This window comes from Spea bombifrons, chromosome 2 (assembly GCF_027358695.1).
Source record: "Spea bombifrons isolate aSpeBom1 chromosome 2, aSpeBom1.2.pri, whole genome shotgun sequence".
Lineage (NCBI taxonomy): Eukaryota > Metazoa > Chordata > Amphibia > Anura > Pelobatidae > Spea > Spea bombifrons.
This window is the reverse complement of record NC_071088.1, coordinates 113,451,452-113,467,359: the sequence shown is the minus strand read 5'-3', so window position 1 is coordinate 113,467,359 and position 15,908 is coordinate 113,451,452. Positions and strand designations below refer to the sequence as shown.

Genomic DNA, 15,908 nt, shown 5'->3' with positions numbered 1-15,908 from the left:
TGTATGGTCTGTGTAATTCTAGAAATATAGAGTGATAACTTTTTTGTTAAAATTAGGTTTGTTATGGCACATTTTTCAAAACATAGTTTGTGGTTTCAGGTACTGTAAGGAATAATACTATACATGCCATTGTTTTCCGAAATATTTGCTAAAAACAGATTGGCAGAAAGTTCCTTTGGCAATGAGGTGTTCATTTCAGTATTGTTGAGTGTATTCAGAGAGTGTAAAGCTTTTATTTTGCATGTTTGTTATTCAGTGGTAAAGATGGTCTTCATAAGACAAAGGACAGACAAGCAGCTTTTACTCTTACTTTTTTTTTCCAGAAAGTCTAATTTATTGATATGTAGTATAACTTAGTCCCAGATGCACCTGGTCATATAAAGTAAAGTGGTCAACGTAGTATACCCTGGACCTCATGCCTAATGGACCAACTGCATCACCCCCTTCACACGTGAAACCGTTTGCTGACCTCCCTGCCAGTGTGTCCATCAACCAAAGTAGGGATTCTCGTTCTGGAAGTTGTAATCTGGGCACACCTTTTGCACCAACTTGTAGTCAATGCTGTAGAAAGAGATGAAGATGCAGATAACTTTAAAAGGTTTGGCACAAAGCCAAGCAGCGTGACTTTGAGTATGTTCCATATAACATGATTTGGCCGGGTCATAAAGACAAGGCTTATTCTTAAAGGCGCTATTGGTCTTTTCGTATTCCACCCTACAATTAAAAATCTTGGTTTCTCTGGTATCCAAAGTAGACTGCTGAAGGAGGTCGAACTCTACCACCTTTGTAGGAGGTACAATGCTGACAGATACATTGCCTAGACTTGAGGAGTTATACCGGAAATAAACACTGAAAGTCCCATTAATATGGTCCACGATTTTACCAGTAACCAGCAGACTAAACTTGACTGTCTTGATGTTGAAGTAGAAATCTCCCCAACCAAAGATCTTCTTGGTCCTCCCAATCTTCAGAGAAGGTTTACGCTTTGCTCTTTGGCCAACTCCCCCACTCAGCAGTGTCTGGTTTTTGCTCCATTCCCATGGACTAAGAGGATTCTGGATTGGGTGTTTTGCTTTGAATGGATCACTAGAGAGGACCTTATAAGGGTGGATAGAATGAGGCTTTGTTGTGCCATATGGATTACTCTTTACCATTCCAGTTGCCCCCAGGTCAACGTATCCTAACGTTTTTGATATGTGGCCTTCTAAGCAGAGTACCTAGAGAACAAAAAAAATAAGGTTGTTAGTAGTATACAATGAGGACCTCTGATTAATACCTTGATCCATTTACCCTTTTATAATCTAAGTACATACTGTATGTGATAACAAGCAAGTGTGATCTAGTAGGTTACTGCTATTCAAAAACAGTTACCCACCAAAGGTGGAAGTACATCATTCACACAGAACTTAATTGGGACATAATGTGGGAATATTCTGTGTATTGTGAGAACTGAGCCTTCTCATTCTGTACCAGTGTGTCCTATGCATGTTCATGTTATTGTTATTTTGTTTATCTTCATAGAAACATAGAATTTGACAGCAAATAAGAACCATTCAGGCCATCTATAATATGCCTGTTTTTGCTGCTGTAGAGACGTAAACCTTAATCAGTCCTTGGTTCTTTACTTATTGACAAGTGGGAATCAAGACCATATGGGACCCAGGGTCAACAGTGTTGCAAGGAACAACCACTCCCGGCAGCTCAGCAAGACCAACGTCATATCCTTTCTACAGTTCTGGAGCAATATTCACACAAAATATTTTCAAAGCTCAACTCAGCCTTGGACTAGAAACCACATATTAGTTTTATTTCCTGAAATAATATTTAATGACGGCATGGAAGAGATGAGAGACAAAGTTAGGGGGATAATCATACAAAACAAATTTTTGTTCCCACAAAGCTGCATGGAAGTTAGAACAACCAACTAAATATGCAGTTCACATATAACCAAGCATCCATCAGACAAGACATACAAAGATAAGTATAAAGAAAATCTTTGCATGTCATGGTTGTGGAAGCAGAGATGTTGTTTCCTTCCTTGTGCTGCTATACTAATAGCTAGATACACAATGTGCATGCCAACTGCTGATGGGCACCGGGATGTGATGTCATATTCAACTATTCCACATGAGCAAATGATGTGATGGAGAAGTATTTGTGAAGAGGTCTGTGCTAGTTTTTGCACAGGCCTCCTGCCTAAGATGGCTGTTAACGGGCCTGTGTACGAGGTCCATGGCCCTACATATGCCCTGTGTAGGGGACCCATGGCCCTGCATATGCCAAGACAATATAACGACTCTAAACACTTCAACAAACTTATTGTACACTGGCCAGTCTTGTCCAATACATAATGTCACTAACATAAGCAGCAATGTGTAGCACACAATCCTATTGATTAGTCTATTATTGTACATTGAATTATTGTGCATTTAATATTTTTTAGCTGTTTATAATGTCCTTTTAGTCTAGAAATCAATGAAGTAATAGGTGACTAGGGGGTGACAAAGGGATATAGAGAATGGAAACTGAAGCTTTATGTTTACATTCACTGTTATTTAGCGTTAATGCTCACATTCTTAGCGATCGACCTAATGACACTCTGTCTGGTTATGCAAAATGAACGGTTCCTTTATATTTGTGATAGATATGCTTTCAAATTCTTATCCGTCTACACTCACTTTTATAAACTGCCTGTACTTTCTGTTGTTGTTTTGACAGTGTCATTATTTATGGCTAATAGCAGTATTAAGGGTTCTTTTGCCGCTAGAGCCATATCCGATCCTTGTTATGAATTTTGTAGCATACTACATAATTGTTCACTCCGTCCTCGGCTAACCCTCCTTCTTCCCATCTCCTCCTTCCAAAAACCTAATGGGTGGAATAAATTAACGAGGAGTAGTTATAACGCTAAGCAGGTCAGAATGAATGTCTCCATTAAGGTGAGCTTTTGAGAACGTAACAGGTTAACCTTTAGATTAAAAGCTAGCATGTACTAAAGAAATGTTTAATAACTGCACGAGTAAATTGAAGAAAGTTATTGTTTCTCGAGTCAGACTTTGGCTCACGGCAGTGATTCTTGGCAGTGAAAAATGTAAAATTCCTTTTTTTATCTCTCCCCCATGAAATCCCACAGTCCCCAGCAGGCAAATACAGCAACAACTGGCATCTCTCTATATGCCCATAGACAACAATTTGTGCAAATCATGAAGACAGAATGAAGGGATTGGGTTTTCATCTTTTTTTCTTTACCATTTTACGGTTTATTTATGATTATAGCAAACTGTCATAACTGCGCTTCTTCATAAATAAGGACCGAATTCAACAAACAATACTGTTTCGTCCATTTGATTGAAACCAAGGAGTAAAACACGGAACACAGTTGACAGTCAGCCTAGCAAAATCCAGAAAAACAAAAAAGACCCACAAAAATTGCTTTGAAGTGGATTGTTCGGTATAGCGTTCACATAGGCTTGGACATCTAATATTATAGGATTTTCATATACACTATTTATATTGCTACAAATTATAAAGCTGGCATTGAAGTGTTAAATCTGAAATCATATAAGCATTATGTTATTGCTTAACCATCTGAAGAAGAGACCTCCGAGGTCATATACGCTTATGTGATTCTACATTTTTTACTCTATTCCTCTAGTTTATATGGGGTCTTTATTCACTTATTTATACTTTTTCATCTCAATATTTATTGTTAATTTTTTCACATTATTTCACTTAACTGTATAAATTTTATTAACTTTATTTTTAGTTAGTATTTATAGTATATATATATATATATATATATATATATAAAATTGTTGTTGTTTTTCTTTTTTGTTTTTTACTTCATTACATCTTTTTTAAGATATTTTTTTTCTCGTCATAATTTATTCACACACAATAGTGATAATAAATTTCATTTTTATACTTATGTGACTTTTCTTAGTCACCTTTTTAACTATTTATTATTATCTTATACTAAGTCACATAATGTATTATCACACTGATGATTTTTAGCTGTGTAAACTGCTCCCCAATTGTACATACATTTTGTTGATTTAATTACTGGGTTATTTATATGTGTTTAGTGGATCAGACAATTAAGCTTATGATTAAGCACTTTATGCGAAAAAGCGTTAAACGTGTCTGGCTGTTGTCATTTTAAATACTTGATATGGAATAAAGAGATTTATACTACTTTAATTGAGTTTATGTAATACTTTCTTACAGAATTTGAGTGCCGTCTACCCTTTGTGGATTTTCTCGTCTGTTGGCCCAATAAAAGGTATCAGGTGTAAGACCCCATCTTCTATAAGTTTTCCTTATACAGTTATAGAAAGGAGACATGGAATTTGCAAATGAGAATTTATAAAAGTCCACTTTGAAATGCAGATCCCTCAGCTGTGTTTGCATGATTTATTCTACTTAAATGTGATGATAATGTTTTTTTTCTGGCAATCATTATAGATATCCCAAGACAATTTGTTTTACTAGGTCTTTCTTAGCTGTCTCTTTCCATAAATGTTCCAGTGTTCCTGATATCTATGACTATTTTCATAAAATAGTGCTTTCAAGTATAGTGACTGAATATTCAGTGTTCTTATTTATGGAAGAAAAGGTATAAAATACTTGAGGTGCTTTTGCTTCATTGCTCATACAAAGTAGGTTACTAAGTGGAACGACACCTTTAAATACCAAATGAGTTGCTTTTTTTTCCTCTGCTTGTGCCTCTGATCATCTTCCTCTCACACACTGCTAGCGCTGCGAAAATGAAATGACAAGGAAGGAAAATAGACGGCATGAGGGAAAAGGTTACAAGCGCACCTGTCTGATCTGCCTGGGAGACGGCGAGATGTAACGAGGGGACCTGAACGGCGGGTCAGCCGCTCATGAATTTCATGATTCCTGTGCATGGCTCATTATGAGCGATTGATCTGAAAGCTCTTAAATAGTCTCTAGAGAACAATAATAGGACTTGGAGTAATCTTGGGTTAACCCTATATTTGATAGGAGTGGATTAACCTGATAATAGATCTTCCCAATTATTAGCTACACCACTTCTGGTTTTTCATACCCCAAGGCCTTCTAAGTAGCAAAAAGAGTAAGAAGTCATAATTAATGAAATAGCCATTTCGCTGTTGTAGGGGGAAGCAATACACTGCAATATGTTTCACAACTCAATTAACGCTTTCAGTTCCGAATGTTGAACATTGCATTCCCATGGACCAGCTTTGGATCAATGGGCCTACTGCCCTTTCTGGAGTTTGCCACCAAAATGCCCAGCTGACATATTTTTTTATTGACATATGTATGCCCTAGTTGCCACACCGCTGTTATATGCCAATACTATAATAATAGCAATAAAGAAAAAAACAAAAAAAACATTTACACGTCATTACACATTATATTTTAAGCTCACTTAAATGAGGCCCTCATCCAATTTATAGAAATTTAGTTGCTATGTGAAGTGCTCTTTGTTAGGTACCATTTGCTGCAGAATATGTTGGTGCCACATAAGTAGTAATATTTTTGTAATCTGTTAAATATTAATATTTAACTCTTAGCTCAGATAATCATAGGAAGGAACACCAGGTCTGTGTATCCATTTGCACAAACCTGTCACCGACCTGTGAACGTGCATGTCTTAGGTAACCACCATTACAGCACGGAAGAAGAAGAAGGGGGTGCAATACTCCAAAATACTGGACTGCCTGTTTCTAAAATAACTGGTTTATCTAGTGTCATTGATTAGATTTGAAAAGCTGGAATCCAATTGCTATATATAAAGGAATATTTCTAAAGCATAGATCCATACGTCTAAAACCCAGTAATTCATGAAAAGGCTATGTTAATTGGACATTGACAAATCGTTCTGTAGAAGGGTCTTCAGAAACCCTGAAAATGCAAATCCTTCAAGTTTTTTCAGTTACACAAAAACGAACAAAAACCATAGCGAGCTGACATTATGATAAATCTGTGTCACAGTTGCACTGGTCCCTGTCTCCTCACGGCATCCTACAGGGGCCTTTAGGGCCAATGGAGGCCCCAATCAGCTGCTTAATCTGGTTACATTGTACTGGCAGTTCTTTATCTTACAATAAGTAATTTTGTATTCAGTATCTCAGGGTATATAACCTCATGCTCCAGTCGCAGGGAATAGCACGATAAAACATATTTAATGAAGATCTCTAAACATGTTTTGTAGGTCTGTGCACACTTTATTTGTGGATAGCAAGCATATCTGGTGTTATACACCAAGGAACAGTAACCAAGGACCAACACCGTAAAACACAATTGTGCGTTGGGGCATATTTCTTAGTTGGAAATCTTTGTTATTACCGGTTTATATTACCCAGTGTTTCCATAACACTTACCATGTGCTTATGCTAGGCTGCAGCTGTTGTTTGTCCACCATAAAGCATCTGCCACAAAAGGTACTAGACGTTTATATCATCCCAGTGGATGGAAATTAACATTGTATCCATAATATTGACCCAGTAATCCTTTCACTGATTAACATACCGGGAATTTTGTTTGCAAAGCTAAACTTAAGTTTCAAGTTCATTCCACTACAAGCAGGCAGTCCAACTTTTATGGTTTTATTCTTTTATTTTGAACTTGCTAAGGTTCCTTCACATTATGGCCTAGGGAAATCTCCAGGTCCTCTGTTCCTCCTATGCTACTGATCTACCACCTGCCCAACAGTCTGTGTGATTGAGAGAAGCTTGAGAGTCAACCGAGGGTTTTGGCAAGAGCCACACAAACACACAAGTGTTTTTTTTCAAGTGAGCTGGTTGCTAACCTTTTTAAGGGCTTCATCAGAACAATGAGCTTTGCATCAGTACAAAAAGTGAAGATAAACATAGTATTTATTTATCACAACATATATATGTATGTATATTTATATAGGTATCATCTCATGTATTTAAGAAATCAGAAATAATAGATTATAATACATTTCCTTTACTCTGCTGAAGGACAGTGTCTTAAATCAATAAACTATGTAAAAAGTCGCTTTTAAATAAAAGTTTCAAAGAACACTTAGTGGCTTCTGTATTCAAACACTTGCTTGAATGCTTGTTTCTTTCCAAACGGGATGATAATGTATAACTGCTGTTGAGACGTCTGGCTCAAACACCCATCTATGGGGTTTTTGTATGCAAGAGTATTACTTCTAAATGTGCAACTGAGGCAAAGACACAGGTACTTCATTAATCACATTTTTTAGTCAACCCTACTTCCAACAAGAGGCGCGCATGCATATGTGGATATTTGGAAAACACAAGGCAGAGGGACCAATTAATTTTCCGTTATGAGCAGCTGCCAGCAATTTCAGACTTCACCATGATCTCTATCTTAAGCCTATTAACTCTTCTGTGATTGCTGCAAAAGCAATGAATTCTCAGTGTCCATTCATAACACGAGTAGAGTGAATTTAAAGTGACAAAGAAAGCACACGAAACACATTTTGTTCAGTTGTCTCCAGGCAACACACTAGATTTTTTGGCCATCATAACTTATTCCCCCCCCATACTACATATGTCCATCTTTGTTTTTTTCTGAGGTGTGTAGATGCAGTGTATGTTCTTTGGTGAATGCCATGTTGTGTGCCTTTAAGGGCTAGCACCGGGCTGTCCAGAGTTCCTTGAGCCTTTTGGCTTATTTTTGTGTCCCATTTGTGCCCAGGGAGTAATTTAAGTTCTAGATTTGCATTGAGTATCGACTATATGAGGTTCCATATGGTTACTTAAGGTAACTTACTCAAACACACACACACACAAGCTGTGTCTTTGATACAGTCCAACAGCAGGAACAATCTGCAAAAGCAGCCAGTCAGGCTGTGTACTGTGTTTCCCCTCCTTTACCCTGGCATTCCTTACTGTAAATGTAAATTGCAGTACATGATGAAAAAGAATTGAGCAGATTGATTACAGAAATTAGTAAAAGGTAATGTAAAGGCTATATCCATTTTTTTTAAATTAAATAAATAGACCATTAACAAATTTTGGCCTAGTTTCATTGCCCCAATGTGTAAAGGAACCAAGGATAGGAATGGTTTGTGAAGGTCATCATGAAATTGTCCATAGACTCCAGTAAACGTCCACCATGAGCAATCCATAACCACACAACTGCATAGACAGGCAGGGGTTCACAGGTTTGAGGAAACATAGATGACACTTTCACTCAATGGATGAAATCATGCATATAGTTTATTAACCAAATCAAAATACATGCATAACAACTGGCTGGAAGAAGAATGAAGGCTTCAGGGCTAAACGCCAGGCACCATATACCGATCGTTGCTGAAAGGGTCCCACTTTTGTATCTTTAAGTAATAAACAAAAGCCCATGTAATGATGTGTCTACATGATCATAAATCTTGTATATAGCTTAAAAAACATTATGCTCACACTGTTCTCCACATGATGTCAACATTCCAACATTCTAGGTTCAAGGACATGTTTAACTGTGTTCAGTTGGACTAGAACATTCTACAAGAGATCATTTAGATTTAGAGTTCCTGTTATATAGAGAAAAAAAGCTTATTAACCATTTCTGTAACCATGTGCCATTCACCCTTACACCAACGTGCATTCATCACACTATCAACCCTTTTGCGTGGCAATTCTCTCCCCGGCACTACAATATTCCTGAAATTACACAAATACCGTATTGGCTCGAATATAGGCTGCACCCTTAAAGTTTGGTGCTATTTTAAAGAAAAAAATATTTTTTTAGTGGAATGGTAAAATAATATTTTATCTAATGAACAGGAATACATATATTTTAACATTTTTGGTATCTATCAGTTTGTCAGCATATGTTATATACAAACAGAAAACCAATAGCCATTTTAAGGTCTCCCCCCTTATTTATAATGCACCTTATTTATAGATATGCCCACTGATATACCACTGTGCCCCCCAGATATGCTTTATAACCCCTGATATGCCACTCTGCCCCTAATATGCTTTATAACCCCTGATATGCCACTCTGCCCCCTGATATGCTTTATGCCCCCAGATGTGCTACTCTGACCCCCAGATATGCTTTATGCCCTCTAGAAATTCCCAGCTACCCCCCAGAAATGCTTTATGCCCCCTAGAAGTGCCACTCTGCCCCCCCAGATATCCCACTCTGCTTCCTAGAAGTGCCCCCCCGACTTAACAATGCACCCCCAGACTCCCTGGTGTCTAGCAGGGCCGGCCAGTGGATGTCTGTGCGATGCGTGCAAACAGCCTCCGCTGCCCATTTGAGGCTTCTCACCAAAACACTCAGCCGCCTTTGCCCACCCCTAGCGATGCCCCTGCTTTTAGGTTAAAAGATAGAGTTACTGACAAGGCCAAACAATGTGTGGTGGGTGCTAGATGCTGTGTATATATATCATCTTCAGTTATTTTCAGGCAGCAGAACATCCTGTCCTGCAAACAAAATAATTCTCTTGAGACCCTGTCTTCTGCTTCTGGTTTATTTCTATTCTAAAACGCAGAAAATGCTCACGACAGTCTTCTAGCCACTGGCAAGAAAGCTGTTATATCCAGTTTGTTTCACGACAACAGTTTTTATATCAAGGCTTGGAAAAAGCACAATCGATGTAGCACAAAGAAGAGGGATGCAGTGTGTCGTAACACAAGCCATTTTGCAAGACATGGCTGCTCATTTTAATTGAGTGCATCGGAATTAATATGGACTATCAATTAAAGTACATATTAGAAATATGTAATGTTGGTGCTTATTTGGATGAAAACAGGCATATATTTAGCATGCTCCTGATTTCAGATTATGAAATGGGAGGATTAATACCCATTTGGGAACAAATTCTCAAATTGCATTTCAACTTCATGAAGTTACTTTCTTCTTCTGCTGTCACCAAATGTAAAAACCCCTCCAACATTTGCCATATGACCCACTAACCAGAATTTTATTCCTGTAAAAATCATAAAAACTCAGTTTCTGCTTACAACTGCGTGTTTCGTGTATTACAAGGACTTTAACTTTTTTTTCCAAAAAAACCCAAAACTTTCATCATTGGGCTAGGCATTAAAATGTATAAAGCTGGTCACGCAGTCTTTTTACTAGAAAAGGCGGAGGCGAGAGTAGAGTGTACCAGATGAGCCAGCGTCCTTCTGCCGGTGAAACTTCATTTTGTTGCAAAACTGGAAAGCAGCAGATGAGAAGCGAGACAGAGAGCGCCGTGTTCTAGGCAGTCCCTTCCCCCATATCATTGCTGTTTTAACCCCTTTATAAATGTCATGTCGTTGCCATTGATAGCTAGAATTAGGATATTTGCTAGCAAGACATAATGAGACTTGTAGAGAGGTCCAAAAGTTAGCCTATATAAGCTACTTGGCTAAACATGGAATTTTATAGGATAATAATAAAACTATAACTTCCAAGAGTCATGTTAGCACCCCTGCATTGCCTGCACCCACACTTCAGGATTCACGATTTAACAGGCACGTGAACATGGCATGCACAGTCATATGTAATATGTATGTACAACCAATAGATCATTCGTTTCTTCACATTCCTGAGCATAGATTTCCTTTGATTCTGGATTGACTATACGGCAAACAGGCCAAGTGGTCACTGGTCCATAGCCTCTATTCAATGGCAGAGAGCTTGTAGACTTAAGATGTAGGACCTAGCGTGGTTCCTGGACCTTGTCTGTGTGCACACGCGAACAGTCCATGGGTTCTGGAGAGGATATTATACCATCTATATCATTGCTGGAAATCTGGCTGTTGATTAAATTTAATTTTATAGAGAAGAGGAATTTAATAGATGGCAGATGCACTTTAAAAACAGTGCCTGATTTGGGGGAGGATTTAAAGAAAGACAAAAATGTTATCTAAACTCTCAGAACACATTTCAATTCCGATGTACAAACACAATGTGACGAATGTGGGACAATGTGACAAAACACAGATTCTTCACATTTAAGCTAAAGTGGCATTATTTTTTTTTACTCAAGAAAATGATTAAGTAAACCTTACGTTAATATTCATTATGAAGAGCAAGTAAAATGGTTTCCTTTAGATAACCCTATTATATTACTCATTGGTGCTCAGTTTTATCTGTCACACGATCCCTGGTATTAAATGCACAAGACAGTTTGTGACATTACGGGGACCTGCTGTGTCCAAAAAGCTAGCTCAACTTCTTAATGTATCAGGCAGACTGAACTCCCCAAAGCAAGGCTGATGGTAGCAGAACTGTTAATTCAGTGGATACTAATGTATACTTTGACTGGTTATTCAAGTTATTTTCCGCAAGGACCAGCATTACCCCCACCACACAGAATATCAAGTCTACCATCAGGGCTAATATACAGCAAGATCATGCCATGTTGTCCTCTTGGTTTATTTTATGGCAAAACTGGCATGGACTACCATTGAAGAGAATCACTGTCTTTCTCTGCAGCTCACGTAGAGATGTATGTGCTTCCTTAGCATGCATCAGACCTTACTGCCAGTGGGAAATGCGTGAACAAACTAGGAACCTAATTGTGTAATGTGGCCCAAAATGCTTTGTCAGCAATCAGCAATGAACCCCTTCGTAGTTGAAGCATAACATCTGAACCCTTAAGAGATACCCACAAATTACTTGAGCCATGACTGGTGTGATCTCATGGTGGAGGGGTCAAACACAAGGTATGTAATTTTGCTACTTGGTAAATGATTTATCGCAATAGATTTATGGTTAATTTACACATCCATGATTGCAGTCTAAAGGTACATTACTGAAGGGTTTATTGTGGTAGGGCAATGTGATACAATTATACACAACATACATTTTCAATATGGGGAAGGAGAATATCGTAGACGCTGATAAGCAGTCGCTGCTAATAAGAAAACGATTTCCAAGCAATTGTTCCCATCTAGATTGTGAGCTTGCAAGCAGGGCAATCTATACCTAATGTATTAGTTTATCTTAGACTGTTAGTTCTAGCTTTGTCACCTTTGTATGAATGCGTGTATTGTACGAAGTGCTAAGTAAATGGTTGGCGTTATATAAATAAAATATAATACTATTGTTCTAGTATAAATAATAGTCCAGGAAACTAAAGGAAAATCTACTGCCCTCCTCAAAGATACAGCACTGGATGGTGGCCACATGGATCAGGTGCTGGATGGTGATCTACCATATATATAGATATATTAACACAAAAAAGCATGCTAAGAAACATAGGAAGGCAGTAGGAGATCCTCCATATACTAGGTATTTGCCCAGAGTGCCAATTTTTTAGGGTAAACAGTTAGAGGAGGAGATTAACACCAGTCATACCCACTCTCATGATCCACATAGTTTATACTCCACACATTTATTACCACTTTCTTTCAAGTTCTGTCCTACATTAAGTACCCTATTTCTATGTAGTAGCATGGATGGGCCACACTTTAATATCTCACCCTGCAAGCTCAGTGATGCACAGAGTACAGAGGCTCCCCCCTCTTTATCTCTCTGTAAATTGAATGCTGTAAAAATAGTCGGAATACCTTTAAGAAATCAAATCAGGAACAAACAATCAGACACATCCTGCAAAGGACATCATCCTTACCTCTTGGGACTTTATTTTCTGTTAAGTTTATTCCGCTTTCGGAAACCACGCTAAGCATAATGTATTGTAGCCGATGGCAATGAAACTGTTATATTCAGTTTTGTGTTTGTTTTTTTTAGCTTTATATTTTTTGTAACAATACTAGGAATCACTTGGAAAAAAGAGAAAATGAAAGTTATATATTGCAAGTACTTAATATGCAAACTTTTGAAAAAGAAGCTATTTTGCTGACAAGTTCACACTTTGATATCATATTTAGCACCATCACAATTACAGAGTTATTAATGGCCAGTCTAGCAATGTTATAATTATTCCACACGTGTACGATACTATTTGGTATATGCCATCCTGCCTATTCCCAGCAGACCAATAAACATACTATTTAGAGTTAATATTAGTAATAGACGCTTTACTGCATGTATTGCTTTGTGACGGGTAGGATATGCTCTCCTTGATGATCAGTAAGCCCCAGATAGCTAGCTGACTTAGGTGAATATTCTGCTACAGCAAGTGCAGCTCTCCAAACATGATTAAACATGGCTATCCCTAATAAACTCATAGTCTAAGGAATGGTGTGTAGGAAGGGAGTCTAGTCTGCAGCTGGTGAAGCTATTAGAACTCTGTAGTAACTGGCGATGGAGGGTCTGGTCCTCAACAGACTTGGCACTCATCAGGGAACAAGTTAGGTTCCCAATAAAAGGCATTACACATGCAATGTTATAAGGGGTCCTCGGCCACCAACCTTTGTATTTGTGTTGTTATTATGTGGGATATATTTATATAGATATGTATGTGTATGTTACAAATCTGTAATCTGAATATGCTGCAAGTGAAGTGTTGAGTAAACAGCAACCTAAATGAGATTTACTGTACTGTAGCAATTACACAGATAGATACATATTAATACCTCTCTCTCTCTCTTAAATTACCAGCTTTCAAATTGAACCTCCACACTTCTGTATGTATTGGGGAGGGGATCTGTCTTTGCTGCAATCAAACTACCTGGGTCAATCCCACATACACAAAACTTTACGTCTCACAATTTTAGTTTAAATATAATTTTCCTTTAGGAAAACATATATTCGTTGCTTGCATTACCCAATATGGGTGCATATGTCACAATGTCAAACAGAGCATATTTAGGGATGCACAACTCCAGGCCTGCAAACAGGCTAGAGGAATTGTGTGTACTTATTCATTTTTATTTGAAATGCCTATATTTAAACTGAAAAATACAATACTTGTGGCCTGTTTGTGACTCTTAAAGACTGTAGTTTTGCACCCCCTATATATATCTAAAGATCAAAAGCCCATTTAAATATTACTCTGAAATGTACCACTATGACTAGATAGGTATTATTACTAATATTACTCTATCCGATCAATGGCTTTCAGTAATCCAGCACCAAAAGGCTCAATATCGGGTTCCTGTGTAATGCTTTGCTACTGCTCTGATGTCCGAATGGTTAATACACGAAGCTGAAGCATCACAATACTCCATTATTGGAGTCTTTTACAGAGTATAGTTTCTGGGCCCCAGCCTGAGTTGAACAGGTTGTGAGGCTCCTGACAATGTCACAGGACACAGGGCCTGTTTGTTAAACAGCGGTAACGCTGTCTGGTTTGATGTATGAGCTGCTCAACAGATACTTCTACTCACTAGGCCCACCAATAAATCACACATAATGTGTTCCGCTCCTCTCTTCTGCAATCTCCTCTTCCAACTTTATCTGTTTTGCATTGTGCGCCCTTTGTTCTCCCATTTCATGTTTTCCTGTCTCCAAATATCCTTCATCCTTTTCTAGTTTACATTGGTATTCATTATTATACTTTAATTCCCCTCATTATTTTACATCTTCTATTCTCTTGACCTCACTTGTTTGGTCTCTTACATTTACATTTTTTTTTTCTTTCTCTATTTTCAAAACTGCTGAATTTATGCTATTCTTTCCAAGGATATCTTATTCCCTCTGAGTCTAATACTTGCCACGTTCCCTCCTCTGAAATATCTCTTTCATCTAAAAAAAATGGCTCTTTCTATTTAGAACGGATTCAGAGCTAAGCTCTGCTGCCACCTTTCTTACTGCTTTTACGTCTGTCTCTACAATCCATTCTTATTTGAGCTTTTTTATGTGAAAACAATTTCGCATGTCGACAACCGTAACCGCCAAAAACACGCAAGGAACTTGTGTATACCTAAATAGAACTTACCATCATTTGAATTTAATTTATTAATTTTTAGAGTAGTTTTCCTTAGTATCCCTTATGAATCGTCAAACCAGGTTGGATGTTTAACCCCTTAAGGACAATGGGGGGTCCCTAAACCTATTGAAAACAATGCATTTTGAGCCTGTACATGTACGGGCTTTGTCATTAAGGGGTTAAGATTATCAAAAATACCCTAGATAAGTGTTAGTCAGATTCCAACATCTTCTGGATACCCTTCCCTGGACCAATATGGCCACTGCTGCAATGAATTAATGTTACCATAAATTAGTTATTAAATAGTTTAAGCAAAATATTGTTTTGATGAATCAATGGCTAAGTAGTCACTTTATTATTCTGATCAATATATGGTTTGGTGTTAGATGTAGCACTGGCAATACTTGAATAGTTCTAAAACTAGAATTGCCTAGATTGGTAACAATATTTATATAGCCGACAACTGAAGTTTTTCCTAGTAGCATGTACAGAAGATTGTATATTTTATATTATCAAAGACAAGTTTAGCTACGTATTATTTAACTGCCATTTATTCTGTAAATTCACATACAGTATTTCGTTTTCACAATTTAGGGTTTTGGGGTATTTTGTTTATCGATCTTCAGATTGATTTTTCGTAGACATAAGCCACACAGCCATTCCGTTTTGTCCCAAGTAATTCAGAATTCTTGTGGTCATCCAGTCTCATTCTATTTACCTGCCACATTTGTTCTGCCCTTTGTTAAACCATCTGCCTTCTAGTTTTGCTGGTTAAGGTTGCCAGAACCTCTCTTCCCTCTTCTGTTGGCCCTCTGATCTGGGTATACCAGCAGGAGACCGGAGGGCCAGCTGTCGGTCTGCAGACTATGTACAATCACGCTGACCATTACGTGCTGGCAATGAAAACACTGTAAAAAAGGTCTGCCGACAGCACAGCTGCTACCAAAGAAGGACAGTGTTATTTACAGATATATTTTAGTATAATTGACATAATTAATTTATGATGCCAATGTTACAATTACATACCTTTCTAATTTGACATCTTTATAATAGCACTTCTGGGATTTCAATCCTGTCTTGAAGAGCAGATTTAGAAGTCAGTTGTGATTTTCTGATTTGAAGATTTTGAGACACTACTAGAGATTTT

At 37.7% G+C, this 15,908-nt stretch overlaps 1 protein-coding gene across 1 annotated transcript in view; it reads right to left on the bottom strand.

Annotated features, from left to right (window-relative positions):
• Positions 1–310: 310 nt before the first annotated feature.
• NXPH4 (neurexophilin 4) overlaps positions 311–15,908 on the bottom strand; it is a 72,916-nt gene continuing 57,318 nt past the window's right edge. Inside the window, exon 2 of the mRNA XM_053455718.1 lies at positions 311–1,217. Coding sequence (XP_053311693.1) covers positions 489–1,217 — 729 coding nt within the window. The 3' untranslated portion in view covers positions 311–488. The remainder of the gene's footprint in view (positions 1,218–15,908) is intronic.